Source organism: Pseudonaja textilis, chromosome 6 (genome assembly GCF_049901715.1).
Source record: "Pseudonaja textilis isolate UNSWEBS1 chromosome 6, rPseTex1.2, whole genome shotgun sequence".
Taxonomy (NCBI): domain Eukaryota; kingdom Metazoa; phylum Chordata; class Lepidosauria; order Squamata; family Elapidae; genus Pseudonaja; species Pseudonaja textilis.
The window spans coordinates 18149503-18173237 of record NC_141995.1 but is presented as its reverse complement, the minus strand read 5'-3'; the positions used below and the strand labels follow the sequence as shown (position 1 = coordinate 18173237).

The 23735-nt window shown below is 35.2% G+C and overlaps 1 protein-coding gene across 1 annotated transcript in view; it reads right to left on the bottom strand.

Moving 5' to 3' along the window:
* The window catches only part of NFKB1 (nuclear factor kappa B subunit 1), an 80751-nt gene that overhangs the window by 41128 nt on the left and 15888 nt on the right, over nt 1–23735 (bottom strand). The window contains exons 3-5 of the mRNA XM_026698269.2: nt 11265–11352; nt 8229–8269; nt 4793–4891 (exon numbers count right to left, since the gene is read on the bottom strand). Coding sequence (XP_026554054.2) covers nt 4793–4891; nt 8229–8269; nt 11265–11352 — 228 coding nt within the window. The remainder of the gene's footprint in view (nt 1–4792; nt 4892–8228; nt 8270–11264; nt 11353–23735) is intronic.

Sequence of the window (23735 nt, the reverse complement as noted above, 5' to 3'; positions counted from 1 at the left end):
ACCAAATTAGTATATTCAAAATGTAAATATATAATTGGAAAAAAGCAATATATTTAAATTATGGAAAGCAGAAAGAATGCTTTCATAAGCCAAATATATTATTTTTGAAAACATTTATATCAAATATATGTTTTAACATACATTTGAAAACCAGAAGGCTGATTCCTGGCGCTCTAAATCAAAATATATTCATACTGTTTTTATTAACAGATTTCTTATGGTTAAAATAGAGAAGTATGAAGCTGACATAACAGAGAAGATATTTGTGGGCATTTTACAAAGTTCTGCTAATGAAGCAATTTAAAACTTTCTTGGAAATGGTCAGTTTTTACTATATGTTGCAAGCTTATTTTCAAAATGATATTCCTTAAACAAAAACAGGAAATGAAAAGGAAAACAGAAGTCTATATGAAAACTTTCACTCATAAATTCTGTGTGAAGAAATTCTGCCATGGTGATACCCAAAATAACTTTTATACTAACAGCAATGATTCCAATATAAGTTCCCCAGAATACAGACACACAAACCCAAACATATTATTAGCAAATGTTTTAAACATATTAAACTTTTTTAAAATGTTAACTATTTTAAAAAATAACTTTTAAAAGTTTTTTTTAACTATCAACAGGCTCATTCAAAATCATTTCAGGTAGCTTTGGGCATCTGGTTCCCCACTATGAGAAGACAATGCTGATGTCAACTCATAAAATATTTCTATGGTCTTTTTAGAGTTACCAACAGAAAGGGAGGGGGGAGCAGTGCAGTAGCTTGTAAACCGAAACTTCATTCCATAAATGTTTTCAAAGATAGTAACTAGGCGACTGATGTTTCTGCCATGCAAAATTCTAACTGGAGAGCATGACTGATGACTCTTGGCTATGGATATGTCCCATTGGACAATATGAATTACGATACACACAGGGGGTGGGGGAAAACCAGGGTCAAGGATGACAATGAATTATGTGCCTCAGAGTCAGCTACACCCAGGCAGTACCGGACAGTTTAACTCCCAATAAATCCTTTTTAAGTTTTGGAAGTTTGGCTCGAGACTCATGATTTAAATGGGGGTAACTGCAGGAATCCTGACGGCTGAATTCTGATGGGATGGCTGTTTTATGCTCTTATTTCCAATCCATCTGTGTTCATCTATGCATTCAAATATTATTTATTGTTAATTGTACTTTTGATGAAGTAGTATTGTTTTTCTTTTCCCAACATTGTACAAAGGCAGCTCTACAATGTATAATATCTGTTACACTTTTGTCACCTGTATCAAGAATCCCCAGCCCCCAGTTTGTGGACTGGTACTGGTCCATGGCCTACCAGGAACTGGGGCGCACAAGCAAGCAAATCCTCATCCACTCATGTGCAGGATCCAGGTAGCACACAAAAACATGTTCCACCCCACCCCACCCCAGTCGGTGGAAAAACCACCCTCACCCTGAAGGTTGAGGGCCACAGACCTACATGTTGATACTGACTGATAACAGAAGTAATAAATGTAGGATGGGGACTGGCCATAGGAAAAGTATATTTAATACTTGTATAGTTTTCTACTGACTCAACAATAGCACTAGAGCTTGGGAGTGTGAAAGGTTCCCCGAATGCAATCCTAGTGTTGCCTTGTTTCAGTGATTCATTATTGCTTTCAAGTCCTTTTTGACTCCTGGCAATTACCTGGACATGTTTCTGCAGTTTTCTTGGCATTTTCACAAATGATTTAACATTTCCTTCTTCCTAGGGATTAGAGAGAGTGACTGGCTCCAGGTCACCCAGCTAGTTTCATGCTAAGGTAGAACTAGAACTCATGGTCTTCTAGCTCAAGGCTAGAGGTACCACACCAAACTGGATGCATGCTCTACTACAGCAAACCAAAAGGTGAGAAAAAGTGGGAAAAGCAAAAACTGACTCTAATTCATTTGTACATGCAGTGTGATGCACAACTATACAAAGGGGTACAATTTATATTGTGATGCTAAAACGTTTGTTACGTACTTTTAACAGAATTACTGGATTCTGCCTTACTTTGTGGAATTTTAGCCACTACTTTCCTTTAAAAAGTACAGATTGTGCTTTATTATGACTTCCATATTCTCCAAAGATGGGATATTGATAATAATAAAAACCATAAAGTTTAAATTGGGGGCGGGGCAGGATTTATGTATGTTGCTATCTGAAGTGACATCATTATAGTTCATTTGAACAGATGGTGCTACATAAATCAACAGCACATTTTAAACACAGCAAACTCCAGAGAAACAAATTTATGTGAAGTATAATAATTATAGATCATGACAACTAATTCAAAACAATTGGAGGTTTTTCCATTCGTGTAAATGAAGCACCTTGGTTGAAGGCAGACAGTCAGAAGGAAACAGAACACAAAATATTCCAGCTTCCAACTGGCTAAACTTGAAATAAAAAACAGGTACTAACAAGCTACTAAAGTAGCCTTAAGGAACTTCCCCATATTTATCTGCCAAACTCTCCTTGTAGGTATTGTTGTGTAAAGATTTATATAAAATGAAAAGAAAGAAAATAGAAAAAAAGATATAATACTCTGAAATAGAAATAAAAAAGACTGATAGTGCACTTCTTATATGTCTATTCTGAAGCAAAACCTATTGTTTATCAGATTTTTCTCAGCTTAAAAAATACAGAATTGAAGACTGAGTAATATAACTATGATAAAAGATTAAAGGCAAGATGAAATAATAATGAGGGGAAATACCCATAAAAACCCCACATGGCTTACCCATTTCCATAGATATGAGAAAATCTCTGACATATTTTCCAAAAAGACCCAACATAAATGAAATAAACAAAAAGTTTATTTGTTCTAATGTTCTCAGAAAGTTATAAGAAATACAGTACATGTGAGGTCAACATTGATATCTTAAGAAGAGCTATATTTACACATTCACAAACAAACCCTGTTAAGATATTGGGAGAAACAAAATTAGATCTGAATTCTGAGCCCAAAAAGATGTCCATAATTGACAATAACTAATGCTCTCTCCTGCATTTCCCTATTTATCTCCTTGAGAAACATTTTTCTCTCTATCTTGGCTCATTTTTCATACTGGAGCCAATGCCAGAAACAGAAGTTCCTTCATAAATATAAGGTAGGAGACAAAGAATAATCCAGCAAAGATTTCCCCTGTCCAGTTGTGTCTCACTCTAAGAGGCAATGCTCATCTCCATTTCCGAAATGTCTGTGAAGATTCTCAAACATCCAGATCATAGTTGTCCCAAAGGGCTTTTCAAAAGGCAAGTGGACTTTCTTAGTGCCCCCCCCCCAGTTTTACAAACTAAGAAAGTCCAATTGCCTTTTGAAAAATAATTTTTAGAACTCTATTTCCTACCTGAGGAGCCAGTGTTGTCTGAAGACACTTCCATGGTCATGTGGCTGGGGTGCACAGAATGCTGTTACTCTCCTACTAAAGTGGTACCTGTTTATTTACTTGCATTTGCATGTTTACAAATTGCTGAGTTGGCAAGAGATGGGCAAAAACAGGAACTCACCCTTCCACACAGTACTTGGGTCTTGAACTGCCAACCTTCCAGACAATAGCCCAGTGTCTTAACCACTAGGCCACTAGACTCCCTGAGTATAACACAGTTAACCTTAAAAAATAGATACCCATTTTATGTAGAAATAAAAGCATAAGATTGACTTATCACAATTATAAAAATAATAAAGATATCTCCAAGAAGCCAGTATAGCCTTATAATGAAACAATTGATAATTGTTTACATTGTGATTAAACATTATGGTCCTGTGTCTTTGTAACAGGAATTACAGTAAAAATATAACTTCAGAACACTGTAAATTATTGCTGCAGAGTTGAGTAGTTGCAAGGGTGATGGTATCATAATGGGTAATGTGCCATCCAAATACTGCCCAAATACATGTTAGGCGATGGCTTTGATTATGAGTTACAATTTCCATCTTGCGTGCCCTCAACTGCAGATATACCAATCCAACATATCCAAACTTCTTGATGTTTCTCCATTGGTGTTAACAACTAGCGGTCTTTAAAGCTATTTTTTTCTCTAAAAATATGACTTAGTTGATTCTCAGGAAAGAGCAGACGTAGTCCTCAAAGACATTTAAGTCACACATGTCAAACTCATCAATATGGACACATCCAGCTATCTGAAAAGTGTACCTATAGTATATTGATAATTCAGCTACAACTGAGAGAAGATATATAACACTTTGGCTAAACATGTAAAAGCACAGACATCTTTACAGTAAACAACACATTTGGAAATAGTAGGATTTGAAAATTGATCTTTGTAATATTTTTTAAGGAAATGAATTGGATTTGCTTAACACGATGAAGTTATTTTTCTGCTTGTGAAGAGAAGAAAAGTAAGAATAAAAGGTCCACAATTATCACAACACAGTTGGATAAAAATAAACCAGGATGCCCCTGAATCTCAGCTTACCTTTTTATGGAAAAAAAAAATTTAAGCTCAAAAAGATCTCAATAATTGTGGATTGTGAATTAATTCTCATTTGGCTAATTCTCATCCCTCACTTCTCAGTTATTGATACAATTGGGGATTTAATCTAATTTATCATTTTTTTCCAATGATGGCTATAAACTCCCATAGAAGGAACTTTAAGTAAAATCACTTCAGACAAACATACGTTGTATTTTGAGCAGCAAAGTATGTCCTTTCTTATTCTGTAGAGTATCACACAAACAGATAATACAGTTATATGGTAATGTTAAATAAATATTAACTATATTAAACATAGTAGTTATATTATTAACTTACTTTAACTTGTGGGTAAGACTTCTTGTTCTTTTCACTAGAAGCTCCAGGAAGTCCACCATGGGATGGTCCTTCACAAACATAGCGGAAACGAAAGCCCCTCTAAGGAGATTAGTTTTGAAGAATTAAATAACATTTAATTAAAAATTCCTCAATAAAATAGATAAATCAGTAATATCCTATACAGTACAGATAAATGTTCACATACTTGTTTATTAAAACATGTACCTACTGTATATTTAAAATATCTACTGTAAATACTGTAGATATTTAATATTGCAACAACTAAATAATTTAGCAAATACAGATCCAGATGATACTGCAGTGAACATTATGCTTTCCTTCCATCAAGTTCATTAAATGCCAACTATAAATTAAAATTGAAAGGCAACTTCTAATAGATATATCAAATAATTTCTTTAGAAATACCTTATGCTACAAAAAAGATCATGAATCTCAAATATTTGGAATGAAATTCTGATGCTGACTAAAATAAGAAATAAACTGCTTTTGTGGTGTTCTCTTTTAGGATAAATTGAAATCTGATTATCATTTATGGACTACATTAACAATACTTCCCTAGTAGATGACTTTCATCTATAAATATTTTCTTCTAAATATAAATAGTGATGGTTTCTATTTTTTCTACTGGCTTATCTTAATTTGAAAATACTTTTTCATTTTTCTCCGAATATTTGTTCATTAAAAAAGAAAAAAAAGAGTTAATTTTAAAGTCTTTTTTTAAAATACAATTTTATAAAATACATTATTTAAAAACATTGAACATGGTGGAATCATATTTGATGTATCTTTTTGTCTTACATCTTATAATATATTATATATTTCTTATATACATTTATACATATTGAATCTTTTTACATTTAATTTTCCTTTAATACATCATCCGCTATCTTCAGTTTTCATTTAATCATAGTCTTAGATATCCCTTCTACAAATCCTGTTTCTCTTTTCCATTTTGAGTGCTTCCTTTCCATCCCTACCAATGATAAAATTTGTTCCAAATCATATAATATTTTGACTCATCCTTGTATTTCATTTCTAAAGTCATTCTATCCATTTCAGCGCATAACAAGATCTTATTTATCACTTCATCTTCCCTTGGGAGTTCGCTCACCTTCCATTTTTGGGCAAATGCCATTCTTGCCGCTGTAATAACATGGATTATTAAATAGGTCCCTTCTTTGCTATATTTCTTAGACATAATTCCCAATTTAAAAAAATTCTGGTTTATAATCTATTTTTAGTCCCAACATTTCTTTTAAACACAGCCAAATCCTAAACCAAAACTGCTGTGCTTTTTTGCAGACCCACCATGTATGATATTATGTGCCCCATTCTTGCATATATTTCCAACAATTTGATGACTGACTTTTGTACATTTTAACCAATCTTGTTTGTGAGAGGTGCCAGTGATAAAACATTTTGTACAAATTCTCCTTGTATGATGTGGCTAGTGTTATTTTTTTTGTTCCTCTCCCATAATATTTGCCATTGATCTAGATTTATGTTATACCCAAAGTCTTTAGCCATCGCCTCCTAACCTGTTCTTCTTCCAATTTATATGCCAATAAAATTTTATAAATTTTCCCCATTAATGGCCCCTTCTCTGAATATTTGTTCAATAAAAACAAAAAAGAAGAACTAATTTTAAAGTCTTAATAGCAGTTTTTCAGTCCATTTCCCCCATGTTAACATTAGAATTGCACTCAGGATTTGTCATAAATGCGTCAGCATTCCAAATCAATTTTCTTTTCCCTCCACCCTTCTGCTTTTTATAATATTGACATTTTGATATTAAGACCAACTATAGCTTTCCCTGTTTTGTATGATTTTGGCTCCTATAAAGATTAAGCTTCCCCATGGATGTTGGACTTTTTTTTAACATCAGAGCTATTATCTCAAAATGTTCTTTAAATGTAAAAAATAGATATCTGCACAACAGTAACGAATGGTAACATTTAGTGATAATGCTGAGAAAATAAACTAATGAAATTTAAATGAAAATTTCCGTGTCTTAAATCTTAAGAGTACCACAAAAAAGGGAGAGCTAGGAGATTTGATTTTCCTTTAGCAAAACTTTTATAACCTATACACTACTGTATTAGTTTCTTTATTTTTCATCCTACACTTGTTTGTGGAAACACATATTTTGTTTATGGAAACATGCAAAGCAGCTACACAAGGTTAAGTTGTCTTAATTCTGTATGATTTACAATGCTTTGTCAAACATTTTTCATAAAGAGAACAGCTTAATTTTTCAATATCCTTTCAACTTGTCATTCATAGAAAAACTATTATACTTCAAAAAAAACCAATGGTTCCAAGTAACCAGCCAATTTTACAAAATTGCAGCCTTCTTGCCAGCCATTCTTCTCTGACGGGCTCAGGCATGTCTAATATGCATTTACTCGTCTCAGACATTAAATTTACATCTGCAGGAAGGACAACTCTTGAGTTCTGGGTCACCTACAAAGTCAAATGACTGAAATCCCTCCCTCTCTGTTCAGAGGGAAAATGTTTATATTTGAAAAATTACAATCAGAATTCTGAGAGAAAGAGACCAAGAAGCTAGAGTGAAGTTGGATTCAAGAGACAGAATTCAGATTTCTCTCCAATCTCTTGTTTAAGTTTGAAATGGAAGGAAGGACTTCTTTAAAGAAAAATGGTATAAAGTTAATATACGTTTCCACAGGTCTATATTCTTTAGAAGAAATAGGTAAATGTTAGATACAAACTGGACCGAGTTGAATTTTTTCCTCTGCTTTTCCCTTCTGCTTTTTATAATATTTATAAGTCAAATTTTGTCTTTAATTATTTTCTCTATACATGCTCAGTGCATGAGGGATTTGTGCAAAACAGCTACTTTTTATGTCAGAGTTGCTTCTAAATAAGAAGCAAAACAGTATGTATGATATATGATATCAAATTTAATGACAATATTTGATTGTATTCAGCAGGTTCTGACCAGTTCTGGAGAACTGGTAGAGGAAATTTTTGGAGAACCAGCAAATACCACCTCTGACTGGCCCTGCCTCCATCTATTCTCTGCCTCCCGAGTCCCAGTTGATCAGCTGGCTCTTCTTTTGTTGCCCTGTACAGGAGAACGGAGCTGGAAAGCAGGGTAGTGGGGTGGGGAGGGAATGGGATTTTGCAGTAACCTTCCCCCAGGTGTGGGGAGGGAATGGAGATTTTACAATATCCTTCCCCTGCCATGCCCACCAAGCCACACCATGCCTACCAAGCCACGCCCACAGAACTGATAGTAAAAAAAAAAAAGAATCCCGCTGCATACTGCCATGATGAAATTTTGTATAAAATGTGTCTTCTTTGTATAGCATTATCTGAAATCGTTGGGCTTTTATTATGCTAATTTATTAATCTTTCAATATTAAAAAAGAAAACAATTTTCTTCTCTTACCTGTTTAGGTTGTTCAACTATTTGAAGATACGGCCCATCAGCTAGTAAAAAAGATAATGAAGAAAACAGAAGAATTCATACAAATATTGTATATCTTAAGACATTTTGCAAATAATGTTTTAAGAAACTGAAGATATATGTATGACTGCAATTCCTGGTGGATATGTTCAACAAACAAAAATCCTAACAAAATAAAACAGTGGTACAATCATGTAAACCTAGCTATATACATATTTCTTGACAATAAAAATCACATATCCTTTTCAAAGCACCTATGAAAATTTAAAGCATTCTAGAAAACTATTTCTAAGCAAATAATAGCTTGCAATTATTTATTTAACTATTTCTATTGTCAGTCACTTTGTACTTTGGGACAGCTGCAAGACTAAAACAAAAAATTGCAATTTTAGTCCAGGTTAGGTCCTCAAATCACTATACCCAAAGCAGATTAATTTCAAATCATAAATCAGCTTATTAAAAATTACAACAATAATTAATAATATAGAAAGCCAAAGGAAATAAACATCCCATAACAAATAAGGCATAGACAATAAATGGAGGATTTTAAAAGATTTTAAATGAAATGATCCAAAGAGATATTAAGACAAGTAGAAACCAGGTGTTCTAAAGAACAATTCACAGCCCAAGGAAATTGCAATTAAAAATACTTCCTTTTTTGGTAAATATTTTACACAAAAGAAATGCAGACTTTCTGTAATTGCTCAGATTTTACATAAGCTATTTTGTTGCTAAATATTTATAGATGTTTTAAATTATTTTGATAATAATTTTATTGAAGTTTATGGAGATAAAAAACTAATACAAACTTATGATACAAATATAAAAAGTAAAAATAAAATTGCTGGTACAAAATTTAAAAAGGATAAAAATAGTAACAAAAAAATAAAAGAGATAAAGAAATGACTTCCCTCTTTACCAAGACAAGCACAAACAGTTTCAGTAACAAAATATCTTCTTCTCATATCTCATATCTTATCTACAAACGTTAAAACCTCCCCATTCAGTTTAACTCAGCAAAAGTCCAGAGTTACCAGAAATAACATACATAAATACTTACGTATGTATATACATACGTGTGTGTGTGTGTGTGTGTGTGTGTGTGTGTGTGTGAACATTAACTAGATAAGCCAACTTTGTATTCCTTTCTTTTCTTTTCCTTTCAACACCACAACACACCATTTGCTCTGAAAATACAACAAAATATTTCTTTGGGCTCCTTCCGTTCTGAGCTTGGTTGTTTTCTTGCAGATGTTTCATTACCCAATTAGCTAACATCATCAGTGCAAGAAAACACCCAAGTACAGAGAGCACAAAGGACCCCACAAGTCAAGATATAAATATTCTGTTCTATTGGCAAAATATTTTTCCTATATCTTTTCGGTTATCTGTAAACAAATTATTTAAAGCTTTATATTTTAAAATTATTTTCGAGCTTTAGGAACATAGAAAACTGACAGCATAAAAAGACAGAGTCGTCTATCAAGTCTGCCCTTTGAAGATTTTTTATTTATTTCTAACTTTATTTTTTTAATTTTGTGTGTGTGTCAGATGGTGAACATGTGGTTTATCATTCTTTTAATTGTAGAGAAATGGTTTTTAAAAATATAAACCAAGATTCAAAATAACAACCTTTCACTGATTAAAAAAAACCTGTCAGCCCACACAGGTAAACTGTACCAGGAAATATGACATTAATGCATATAATTAATGAATTATATTTTATTGTAAGGCTTACATTAACAAAAACTTACAAGTCTGAAAGATGTAAAGTTCCCACCTCCACTTTTGACTGCTTTATCCATTAGGGTAGATTGTTCCTAAGTTTCTTTCTCTGACCTCCAAGCCACGGGGATTTTTGCTTTTCCTCTCCGATTGTTTCCTATCCACATCTCCTCCTCTCTTTCTCATGAATAATCATTCACATTTTGTAACACTATGTTACAAAAACAGGGTTCTTCCCTCTGCAGTTCCTTAGAACCTATTAAACTGTCCTTCCTCCTGAAGGTCTCCCCGTATAAGTACATGAACATGATTAATACGTACACTTAGGTTTTCTGGGCTTTGGCAATGGTAAATAAATTAAATAGCAACAGCAACAGCACTTAGACTTACATAGCACTTTGCAGTGCTTTACAGCCCTCTCTAAGCAGTTCACAGAGTCAGCTTATTGACCCCAACAATCTGGCTCCTCATTTTACCAACTTTGGAAGGATGGAAGCCTGAATCAACCTAGACCCGGTCAGAATTCCTAGCACTGGGCAGAATTAGCCTGCAATACTGCATTCTAAGCACAGTTCCACACAGCAAAGCTAAATAGCTAAACAGCCAAAGTTCAGCAACAGCCTTATCTTCCAAATCACCTTCACATGTAATAAATAGAAGAGATTAACATTCAAAGAGGAAATCAAGATGCAGTTCACACATTTCCCTATAGAAGACAAAGGAGTTCCCATTCCCATTTTTCAAGTAATAAAGAACACAAGAATGAAAATCATTCATACTTCCTCCCTTGCACTGTTGTTAAAAATCAGGCAGGTTTGCTCTTAAGTCACCTGTGGTGTTTTAATTTGGGGAAATAGTCCCAGCAGACTATAGCAACCACCACCACCACAACAAAAACAAAAACAAAACCCCATCATCTTTGCACACTTGCAAAGAACATAGTATTTGTTTCAGGAAGTCCCCAAATTTCCCAAGTATTTCTCCTACACACAAACAAACACACACAAACACAAGAAAGGATTGTACAGTGATGATACAAAAAGGATCAGAATGTTATTCGACAATGACTTTAATTGTCAAATATTTCAAGATGTCCTTTCCCAACTTAGCTCAGATCCTCTTTTCCTATCGAACAGTTAAAATGCATAATTTGGGGACACATAATTTGTATTTATGTTTTCAAAAACCATACTGGGAGAAGCTGCCTTGCGAAAAATTCCTCATCATCAATATATCTATATCTATAAATATATTATTAATCAATGTTATCAATCAACGAATAATGGCTCTTACTTGGGCGAAGTGGCAGATCCGTTGAAATCATGCTTGTGTTATTGTACAGCTGATTCATCCCCAAGGGGTAATGTTCCATTGCATATACCTGTGTTAAGAAGGATTACATTTTCAGTAACACCAGTTATACAAGCTAATTAAAGAAATCAAATACTGTGCAGATAGTCCTCGACTTATGACCACAATGGAGCCCAAAATTTCCATTGCTAAGCAAGGCAGGGGTTAAGCGAGTCGTGCCCCATTTGATGACTGTTTACCATGGGTGTTAAATAAATCACTAAAGTTATTAAGTGAATTGTGTCGTTGTTAAGTAAATCTGGCTTCCCCATTGACTTTGCTTGACGGTACTTTCCTAGGATGGTTACAAATGACTATCCCAGGACTGTGGGATGCTGCAACTATAGTAAATCTAGCATCCAAAGTTTGATCACGGGACTGTAGTGATGCTGCAGTGGTCAAACGGATGAGAACTGGTCATAAGCCACTTTTTTCAGGGGCATTGTAACTTTGTATGGTCATTAAACAAATAGTTGTAAGTTGAGGACTATCTGTAATTTTTCTGGTAGTTATATTTTATCTGCATAATTATTGTCTGTGCTATTTCACCAGCTATTTACAGCAGGGGTCGCCAACCTTTTGGATCTCAGGGACCACCAAACTCATACTTTTAAATCCCGAGGACCACTAATATGATTTCTTTTAAAAGCTAATATATTTAATATAATTTTTTTATGTTAAATATAAATTATGTATGTATGTATGTATGTATGTATGTATATGTATGTATGTATGTATGTATATATATATATATATACACACACACACACACACACACACACACACACACACATGACACACACACACACACACACACACACACACACACAACATAATAAAACGTTCCGGCTGGAAGCCTCCCCCCACCTGGCACCTTCCAAAGAGACAGAAGAGCTGGCTGTGTGTGTGTGTGTGTGTGTGTGTGTGAGCTGAGGGGCCTTGGGGCAACTGCTGCTGGGAGAAGCAGAGGCAGAAAGGGGGCTTTGCTCTCCTTGGGGGGCAGCGTCCCTTGGCTGCCACTCCAGGGGCTTCTCAGCAGGCATCTGCCTGAAGAAGGACTGCCACTCTTGGTGATTAATTGGGGGAGGGGATGGGGAGAAAGTGGGAGCTCCTTTTAGATCCTGGGTGGAGGATTGAGAGGCTCAGATCTGCAGCCGAGGAAAAGCTGGGGGGGGGGGGCTCTTCTAGTGTCACCTGGAGACAGGCAAGGAAAGGTCTCCCTGGGGGCACTTCGCTCGATTTAGCACTTTGCTGCCAAACCCAGCTACAGCCAGTGATTATTTGGGGATGGGGAGGACAGAGAAAGCATCTCTCGCATTACCAGGGGAGGAAAGGAGATGAAACAACTCTTTCACTGAAACCTACAAAACGCCAATCTACCATGTTCCAAGAATTCTTTGAAATCATCAAACGCTCCCACTTGCAGCTCCCGTGCCTCCCAGCTCAGGTCCCTGAGATGCACGCTCCCACACACGGCGGCGGCAGCAGCAACAACAGTCCCCTCCCCCAGCGCCTGCTGTCAGCTCTCCCCATTAATTCTTTAGCTTTGAATTGCTCCTGGCTCTCTCTCTTTCCTCCCCCCGCCCTGCACCCACCTGCAGGCAGGAAAGGGAGACAGAGCCATGCACAGCTGTCTCCTTTTCCAGCCCTTGCTGCCTCTCCCAATATCGAAGCCTCAGAACGCAGGCAAAGCCGCCACAGAGGTAGTGCCCTGAGTTGCTTGCTTCTCCACTATTGCCTCCTCCTCCTCCAGCACCACTTCCTTCTCTGGGTAGGGCGATTCTTAACTAACCGGGCATGCTAAGGCAACTCAAGACACTACCGCTGCGGCGGCTTTGCCTGCGTCTCTGAGGCTTCGATGTTGGGAGAGGCAACACGGGCTGGAAAAGGGGAGAGCTGTGTATGGCTCCGTCTCCCTTTCCTTTCCTGCCTGCACGTGGGCAGGGGGGGGAGGAAAGAGAGAGAGCTGGGAGCAATTCAAACCTAGAAAACTAATGGGGAAGAGCTGACAGTGGGCATTGGGGGAGGGGACTGCTGTTGCCGCCACCGCTGGGTGTAGGAACTGGTTGGTGCGTGCATCTCAGGGGCCTGACTCCGGGGTCCCTCAGAGAGTCAGGAGACGCAAGAACTGCGCGGTTCAGATTAATTGCTTTTGGGGGCCATTTCTTCTGCGGCCCACCCAAATTTTTGCACAGCCCACCGGTGGGCCACGGCCCACCAGTTGGCAGCTACTGATTTACAGTATCTGGTCTGAATTGTCCACTCTTAGCCATCTAGGATACGAAAACCCCAAATACCACTGTGAATCTATCAATATGGAAGACTTCTTCCTAGTGTATTCCTGCAGGTACAGGGTCTGCTTTTCGGATCACTGAACACCACTTTGTACCATACAGTACCATATAGTGCAACAGGGCAGAGGGTTGTTTTGTCTTGCCTTGTCTTAAATCAATATGGAAGACTGACAGGTTATAATTCAGTAGTCAAACCTAATTGAAGTTAAACTGAAGATGCAGTTCTTTGGGAGTAAGTGAGCATCCTTCTAAACAAAGCAAAGGGCTGAAATATCTAGCATTTTTTTTGCTTTGTACAAATATTTTGTTTCTCAGAAAATCATAGCTCATATAAGGTTCAGACTCACTTTGGGTACTTTGCTTTGCAATATGCTACCTTCTTTTTAAATTTAATATGTAATACAAACCTAAAGTTACCTAGGTCAGATAGCCTAGTGGGCACTGGGACCAGCATCCTTACCCATATTCATTGCCTCACCGAGGTGCAGATGATCAAACTAATTTCCAGCAATTCTGCAGTAGGTTTATGTAGGTGGATGCTATTTATTTGGAAATTTGGCCTTTCACTACTTTCAATATCACACATTACAAAGAGCTTCATCAGTGTCAAAAAGTTACAACTCCCACTCATTAATGAACAGATGAAGAAATATCTAAATTATAGTTATGACTCAGTCAGGATACACTAACCTAAAAATGCAATACCAAATAAACTATTTATATATCTGCTTTCAAAAAGCCTATTTCATATCTTTAGTAGAATAAGTGACTATCTGGTCTCTTGTTTTACTTTCAGCTCTTTTTTAAACAACGTATCAGTTAGCTAAGAAACTAACTCTAGAGCAGGCATGTTGAACTTAATTTCATTGAGGGCTGCATCAGGGTTGTATTTGACTTCCGAGGGCCAGGTTGGGCGTGGCCAACTCAATGTCCCTCGTGTCGGGGCCACCTGTGATGGCCTGAGCACTCTGCCAGTGACAACGGACTCCCAAGCTCCATTTTCAGCTGTGAGCTCATTTCCTGCAACCCTCTGCCAGCGAAAACGGAGCTCAGGAGGGCCACTAGCAGCCCTCCTGAGCTCCGTTTTCGTTGGCAGAGGCACCATGGGGCGGTTCTTTGCTGTTTCCAGGGTGGCCCTGCAGGTGAAATCTAAATCTAAATCTACCCTGCAGGAATATCCGGCCCCCAGACCTTGAGTTTGACACCCCTGCTCTAGAGTATAGATTCAGAAAAGGTCTTCTTTGAAATAAATTCACAAATAAAGGGGTATGCTGATCATAAACTTAAAAGACAAGTGATTTAGACTTCCAGTTTGAAGGGCTTCGGCGACAGACAGAAATCCGTGACCGTGCCTGGTTTCTGTCTGGGCTCGCTGCTGGAGCGCCCCGAGCCGGCTGGTTTCGGGGCTAAGCCACCCCGTAGAGGTGGTGAAGAGGGGGGAAACCGCCAGCAGGGTTGAGGAGAGCCACATCTCTCCTCCTCAGCTGGCCATTACTCCCTTTCCTGAAGGCGGTAGGAGCGGCGGTCAGAAATGGCTGCCTCAAAGAAGAACTCCACCAGAAAAGAAAGTGCAGAAGGAAGATAAGAAGTGAAAGTTTTGGCTGACCGGGTTAAGCTGAAAAAACAACAACTAAGGTACCCTGGAATTTAAACTTACAAAAAATAACATCGCTCCCAAAGAAGAGTCAGAAGCAGCAAAGGAAAGTGAAAAGGGAAAGGTTTGGCTTTTTTTTTTCTTCTCTCTCCTTCCCTATACTGACAACTAAGAGACTTAAATAAGAAATTGGAAAAATCTGCTTTGACAACAATAGGCAATTAAGCTGAAAATAAAACAAAATGCCAAAGGGATAATACAGATTTCTGGACATTAAAATTTTTCTTTTTCATGAGAGAAGGCGGAGCCACGTTGCTGCGATACAGCTGCAATCTCGGGGCTCTGAGATTGCAGCTGATATCTTCGCCCCTGGTCGGTCCTAATGGACCTAAACCGTCCCATAGAGACGGTGATAGTAAGGGGCGCGTTCTGTTGATCCCAGGGACATCGCAAAGTCCCTGGCTGATCCAGAAGAAGCCCTTTTACCATCGGCGAAGAAGCAGCCCCCTTGGCTGCTGAAGCTGTGACAGCTCCGGAAGAAAGAGGCTGAATGAGATCGTGCATCGGCTGGTGAGAATTTTTTTTTTTCTCTCGGGGACTCAAGGACACTCTAAAATGAGAAGAATCCTGTAAGACTTTGGACAAAAACAGATGGAACTGATTTAGCGGCGATTTCTTAGAGAGAATGTCAAAATGAGGCTTGGCTTTTTACTTTTACTTTTGCTTTCATTGAACTTCCATTGAGATCTAGTAACTGTAACTAGACTGGTTTTTCCTTTTATATTCATCTAATTTTTCTTTCTTTTTTCCCCCTTTTGATTGTTAATAGTTTTTTTTTAGAATAGAGGCTCCCTTTAGTAATTTTTTTTTTAAAATATATATATATATACATGTATATTTCCCTCTTTTTACTAGGCTTTTTGGGGAAAGGAGGGGGAGTGGATTAAAGAAACTTTGTAACACTGCCAACTAGAGGCTTGAAGATACTTTATTGAAAGTTGAAAGAGCTGTGAAGGAATTCTTTCTCAAGGACACTGGAACTTGATTAGATAGAGGGAAGAACACCGGAGAATGTTTTAACAGGTGTTCTTTGGAACTTCTATTATTGACTACTTGAAGTTTGGCTTTGGAATTCGTGGAGAAGCCATAATAAGAGCCTTGGATAACTAAATAAGATGCAGTGTGCTTTCTTTCTTATCTTTCTTTAGCTGTTTCATCCCTCCTCTTTAACCCCACAGTATTTTGTAATATTTGTATATTTATTTTCTTTTTCTTTTGTTTGACTTTATTTTTAATTTTTAAACTTATTTTTTTTTTAAAGGGAAAGCCTCAGAATAGTTTTCCTTTTTCTATTTGCTTATTGGGATTTTTGCCTTTTCTATTTTCCATTTTCATTTCTTATTTATTTTTATGGTTATTTTTTTTATTTTTTGAGACCCTATAATTGGACTAAGGTGTGAAGAACCTGAAGAATTCTTTCTCTTTCCTTTTCTTTTTTTTTTGATCATTGCTTTTTAATATTATTGGGTCTTACTCTCTTTCTCTTTTTTACTATTTTTAATTTTTATTTTTGAATCATAATTGGCCATTTTACAACAGGATTAAGGTTTAGAAGAACCTGAAGAATTTCCTCCTTTTTTTCTTTTTAATCTTCTTTTTCTCCTTCTCTTTTTAATCCTGGATTCTTTATTTTTTACTGGCTTTTTTTTAATGTTTTTCTTCTTCCCAATTGGATTATAATTGGCTACTCTATTGATTGGATTAAAGGAGCTTAAAGATTCTGAGTTATACAAATGAGTAAGAAAACTTTACCTTTGGGCAGTTCAACTTCTGCTCCTGCTTCTCCATCAACTGGAGGACGATTATCAATAATGGCGAAGCAGGATAAAGTACAAATGGATCTAGCGATGATTATACAAGGAATACAAGAACTCAAAACAAGTATTGACCAAAGAACAGAGAGTATTGAACAAAGAATTGCAAAGACTGATGAAAAAATTGAAAACTTCCAACAAATGATGGCGAAACAGGAGGAGAGACTCCAAAAAATTGAGGAGAATGATAAACAAAGAGATGAGACAATTGGAAATATTGTTAGCAAATTAACAACGGTGCAACAAGATATAACTGGGATGTTGAAGTGGGAGATGGATAGGTCAGAATTCTATCTCAGATTTCAAAATATTGAGGAAGAAAAAGGACAAGATTTGGCGGCTGTAATGATAGAAATTCTGGCTGGAGCTTTGGAGATAACAGAGGAAAAGATGATGGACGGAGTAGATGAGATATATCGTGTTTTCACAAGATATGCGATGAGGAATAAGCTACCAAGGGAGATCCATGTCAGATTTACTAAAAAGACTATTAAAACACAAATATTACAAGTCGCAAGAGATAAGGGGTTGAAATATAAAGGTAAAGAAATTATGGTTTTAAAACAAGTGCCCAGGAGAGTGAGAGAGATGAGAAGAGAATATCGATTTTTGACCAAAAAATTATTGGAAAAAGACATGAATTATAGATGGTTGATCCCAGAAGGATTAATGTTTATATGGCAAGAACAGAGACACAGAATCGACTCAATTGAGAAAGCAGAAATATTCCACAACAAATTTTTTGGAAGAAGAGAAATAGAGACAGAAAAAGAGACTACTGCAATTGAGCCTCAAGAAGACCAGATGAGACCGGGGAAAGAAGAAGGTGCGGTAGGTGGACAAATGGAGACCAAAGAACATCGTGAAGTAAGATCCACAAGAACTGTTAGACCTAAATATAAAACATAACCATGGAGGAAAAAAAATTGATTTCTATGAATATAAATGGATTGAACTCAGCTATTAAAAGAAGAAAAATCTTTCATAAATTGGAGAAGTTAAAATTTGATATAATTTGCCTACAAGAAGTACATATTAAAAAACAACATCAACAATTATTGGTAAGACCAAAACTGGGAAAATTTTTTACTTCCTTGACTAACTGTAAGAAAAGAGGAGTGGTCTTGTACATTAAAGAAACTATTGCAGCAAAATTGGTTTATACTGATGAAGATGGAAGAGTATTAATGGTTGAAATAGTGGATAATATAAAAATATTACTTGTTGCAATTTATGCTCCGAACGATAAACAAGAAGAATTTTATAAAAAGTTACATATGAAATCAATTGGACAGGACCATGTCAATATAATTATGATGGGAGATTTTAATGGAATTGTAGATAATAAATTGGACTATACAGCGACAGCATTAAAACAAAATAGAAAGACTCTCCCTAAATCCTTTTTTAAAATGGTAGATGAATTAAATTTAAAAGATATATGGAGAGAAAGAAATGGTAAAACGCAGCAATATACTTTTTATTCAAATAGACATTTATCATGGTCCACAATAGATACGATTTGGACCTCATCAGAACTAATATCTAACATTCAAGAAATAAATATAGAAACGGGTATATGGGCAGACCATAACCCTATGACAATTAAATGGAAAGGACAAAGAAGAAGATCTAGATGGACATTAAACAACGCTATCTTAAAGGAAAAAGACTTTACACAATGGATGGACAAAGAATTGGCTTTTTTTTCATTGAAAATAAAAAAGAAGATACTTCAATGCAGAATGTTTGGGATACAATGAAGGCATATGCGAGAGGATTAATAATGGATTATACAAAGAAAAAGAATATTAGGAAGAGGCAAACTATTAAAGCTTTAGAAGATGATTATAAAAAACTGGAAAAAGAATTGCAGAATATGCCACAGAAAAAAGATATTAAATTCAAAATGGATATAATTAAACATAAGATGGGTCAGGCAGAGAAAGAGGAATTGGCACAAAAAATTAGAAGTGCTAAACAGAACTATTTTGAAGATGCAAATAAACCAGGTAGATGGCTAGCATACAAATTGAGAAAGGAGAAAGAATTTAGGAGAATAGTACAGTTAATAGATGATCAAGGCCAAATGTGTTATGGTAATAAGGAGAAAAAGATAATTATCCAAGACTTTTATGGACAATTATATAAACAGGAGGATTTTGATGAGGAAAGAATTAAGCTTTATCTACAAAATGCTAACCTACCCAAGATATCTGAAGAGACTGAAAAAATGTTAGAAAGTACCATAACAATGATGGAACTAACGGAAGCATTTAATAGGCAGAATAATGGAAAAGCACCAGGCCCAGATGGGCTCCCGGCAGAATTTTATAAAACATTACAAGAATCGTTGAGCACTCCATTGTTAGAAGTTATGAATGAAGCCATGTTAAATAAGAAAATACCCAAAACATGGTCAGAAGCTTATATCACACTTATTCCAAAAGAAGGGGCTGATCCATCACAAATTAAGAACTATAGACCTATTTCTTTACTGAATGCAGATTACAAAATCTTTGCTTCCATCTTGGCAGAAAGGCTCAAAAGATACCTAAATAACTTTATTCATCCTGACCAGAATGGATTCCTGCCAAGGAGACAAATTAGGGATAATATGAGGGTAATTCTGGACACTTTGGAATATTACAAGGCACACCCTGAAAAACAAATGGCTTTGGTATTTTTAGATGCCCAAAAAGCATTTGATAATGTGAATTGGAGATTCATGTTTTTGTTATTGGAACAGATGGGCTTTGCTAAAAAAATTTATTCAAGCAATAGAAGCCATATACGACAAACAAACGGCGAGAGTGATGATAGAGGGAGATTTTACAGATTCTATTAATATAAGAAAAGGCACAAGACAAGGTTGCCCATTATCACCTTTGTTATTTGTATTGACTTTGGAAGTGCTGAATAGAAACATTAGAGAGGATCCAAATATAAAAGGAATGAAAATTAAGAAGGAGGAATTTAAATTGCAAGCCTTTGCGGATGACTTGGTTTTTATTTTGGAAGATCCTCTAGGAACAGCTTTAAAGCTATTGGAAAAGATAGAGATTTATGGTGAGATGGCCGGCTTGAAAATAAACAAAGATAAAACAAAGATTTTGACAAAGAATATGTTACTAAAACAAAGAGATGAACTGGCAGATTTATTGAAAATTCAAGTTACGAATAAGGTTAAATATCTGGGGATATATTTGACGTCAAGATGTACTACATTGAAAGAGAATAACTATATCAAACTTAAACAACAGATAGCATCTGATTTGAAAAAATGGGAAAATCTACAATTGTCATTGATAGGTAGAATCTCAACAATCAAGATGAATATTTTACCCAGAATTTTATATTTATTCCAAACCATACCAATCAGGCTTGGTAAAGATTACTTTGAAGAATTAAATAAAATTGTGTTGAAGTTCATATGGCAAGGTAAGAAAGCCAGAATAAAATTAAAACTTCTGCAAGATGCTAGAATTAGAGGAGGTTTTGGCCTTCCGAATTGGGAGTTGTATTACCAAGCTGCAAATTTAATGTGGGTTAAGGATTGGATAACATTAAGAAAGACTAGATTGTTGACACTAGAGGGGCATGATTTATTACTGGGATGGCATGCTTTTCTGTGGTATAAGGGAACCAAATCGCAGGGCTATTTTAGAAGGCATTATATAAGGGAGTCTTTATGGTTGAATTGGGAGAAAATTAAGAGAAAATGTTATTTGAAAATCCCAGTCTGGTTATCAACTATTGAAGCCTTTTCTTATCCTATAATATATGAGAAGGAACAAACAGTTAGATATGGGGAAAAATTGGATGAAAAGAGTGAACTTAAAACAATGCAAAAACTAGAAGAACAAGGCATAAAGATGAATTGGTTTTCATATGCGCAAATACATTCAAGGTATCTTATAGATTCTAAAGCGGAGGGATTTTATGATAAATTGACTGATCTAGACAGGATCTTGACAGGTACTGATGAAAAATGATTTAAAAATTATACACTTATTTGTTGGAAATTTTATTAGAGGAGGAACAAGTTAAAGAAACAATGATTGTTTGGGGGAAGAATTTTGGATATGGGATTGATTTGGAGAATTGGGAAAAATTGTGGTCTCAAAATTATAAAATGACAATGTCAACAGCTTATAAAGAAAACTTGTATAAGATGTTTTACAGGTGGCATTTTCCCCCGACAAGAATTGCAAGAATGTTTAAGAACAAATCTGAAAAATGTTGGAAATGTCATCAGATACCTGGCTCATACTACCATATGTGGTGGACTTGTGAGGACGCTAGAAAATATTGGACTAAAATTCGCATATGGTTGGAAAAAATGACAAAGACACATATAGACTTGAAACCAGAGATTGTTTTATTGGGAATCTTACCTGATATATATAATAAAAATTTGAAGTATTTGATTGTAAATATATTAACAGCGGCTAGGATTGTATTTGCTAAGAACTGGAAGAGTGAGAAAACTCCATCAGAAGAAGAAATTATTAAGAAAATATTGGATTGTGCTGAAATGAGTAAATTGACATTTGAAATCAGAGAACAAGAAGATAAACAATTTTATGAAGTTTGGGATCTTTTTATCAATGGTTAGATAATAAAACATAATGATAGAATATTCAGATTTAGCATAAAAATTTTTTTTTCTTAATATTATCTTTATAAAACATTATTAAGGTAGATTTGGTATGATCTTATGATTTATTGCAAAATAAATTAAGCAACTACTATAGTTATCTCGTTAAAATATGAATTAACAAAATTATAAATGATTTTTTTTAGTGATGATATTAGGTTATACAATTATTGATTGATAATATGAGCTATTATGTAATATAATTATACTAGTGACTAGGAAATGGATGCACAAAAAAAAGTGGTAAACCAATCGATGCACTGTATGTAAATTCATGAAGAAGGATCTTTTTATGTTTTTTGTGGTATGTTTATGTTTATTTTGTTATGTATGTTTATGTTTATCTTGTTATTAAAAAATAAAAAAAATTATTAAAAAAAAATTCTTTTTCATAAGCAGGAAGGGAGAGAAAAAGAGTAAGGGCAGGATCTGGAAGAGGGAGGAGACTTCTAAAAGATACATTTTAACTGAAACTTTGCAACTAAATAGTAACCCCAGGAAGAGAAAGTGGAAAAAAAAGAGCAAAAAAGAAACAGCTTGCATGTATTTGGATTATTTGGTGATCTTTGGATTCTTGGTTATTATATTTGAATGACTAAAATCAATCGGGTGGTTGTTTAAAAATTTATACAATGGCACCACTTCTGGATGAATTGAAAATGGAACTTAAAAAGTACAAAGAAGATGCACGAGAAGGGAAGGGTTCTTTTGGCTTTGTTTTTCAATTCTTAGAAATGAAGATTTGGAACTATGAGAAACAAGAAAAGACTGCAAAACAAGAAGACTGGGACAGAGAAGAAGCCATCTTTAATGAACAAGCAATTTTATGTGGGGAAGAAAAAGGAAAGCGGGGAAAGAGAATGGAGAATTTAAGACTTAAAAAAACAACCAAAGAAAAGAAAAATAATTCGAAAAATAAGTATAATACTGGAAAGCAACAGAAGAGGGGAATACAGAAGAGAGAAATAGAGGTAGAGAGACAAGGGGGTAAAAAGGGGAGAGAGAAGAAGAGAGGGAAGAAGGAAAGGAAAAGAAATTACAAAGGACCGGAGCAAGATATTGAGAAACAGGACCTATTTAGAGATAATGGGTGAAAATCTAACTGAAAAAGGGATTCTGTAAAGGTACATAAGATTGTATTGTTATATTTGTAATAGAAATAACTTTAGAAAATTGGAAACAAGGTATGATTAAAATGAGGGATAAAATAGTTAGTGTAATTTAGTGAAATGTTTGTGAATAAAATAAGGGAAATAAAATAAATGAGAAAATTGAATTAGGAAGGAACGGGAACATTTAAATTAGTTAATGTTTTATAAAATATAAGTGAAGGGGGGGGGATTAACTATGGAAAGCTTATAATTGTTCCCATAGAAGTATGATATTTAATTGAAAAGTAATGTTAAAGATGTTAAGACTTTAATGAATATTAATGATAGAATTGAATTGGAATGGAATGTTGTTTTAATTATATACATTCATAATTTTTTTTAAAAGAATAAGTGTGTATTTTAAGAATGTACCAAGCAGAATCCAAAAGTTATGTATTATATTGAATGTTACAACTTTCGGGAAACGATATAAAGGCGTCCTACTCCAATCAGTAACTACAGGAGAAATTTTGTTTAATGAGAAAAGATAATAGATAATTGAAACAGGACAGACAAAAAATATAAATACAATGATTTGAATTGAAATGAGATAATTAAAATAAAATTGAGAAAATTAAAAGAGGGGAGAAGCTAGGCAGAAAATGTAAAATAGTAATAAGATATGGAATAGAATATAAAAATGAGCATGAACCTGAATTTATGTCTGTACGAAGAAATGTAACCCGGGATTATGCTACTTTCAAAAAAGATGTTTTATTTGTATTTTTTTTTCTCTTTGTGAAAACTCAAATAAAATTTACAAAAAAAAAAAAGACAAGTGATTTACAGAAATGTTAAAATAATAGTATCTTAACTCCAGTGTAGTGTAACGATTAAGGCA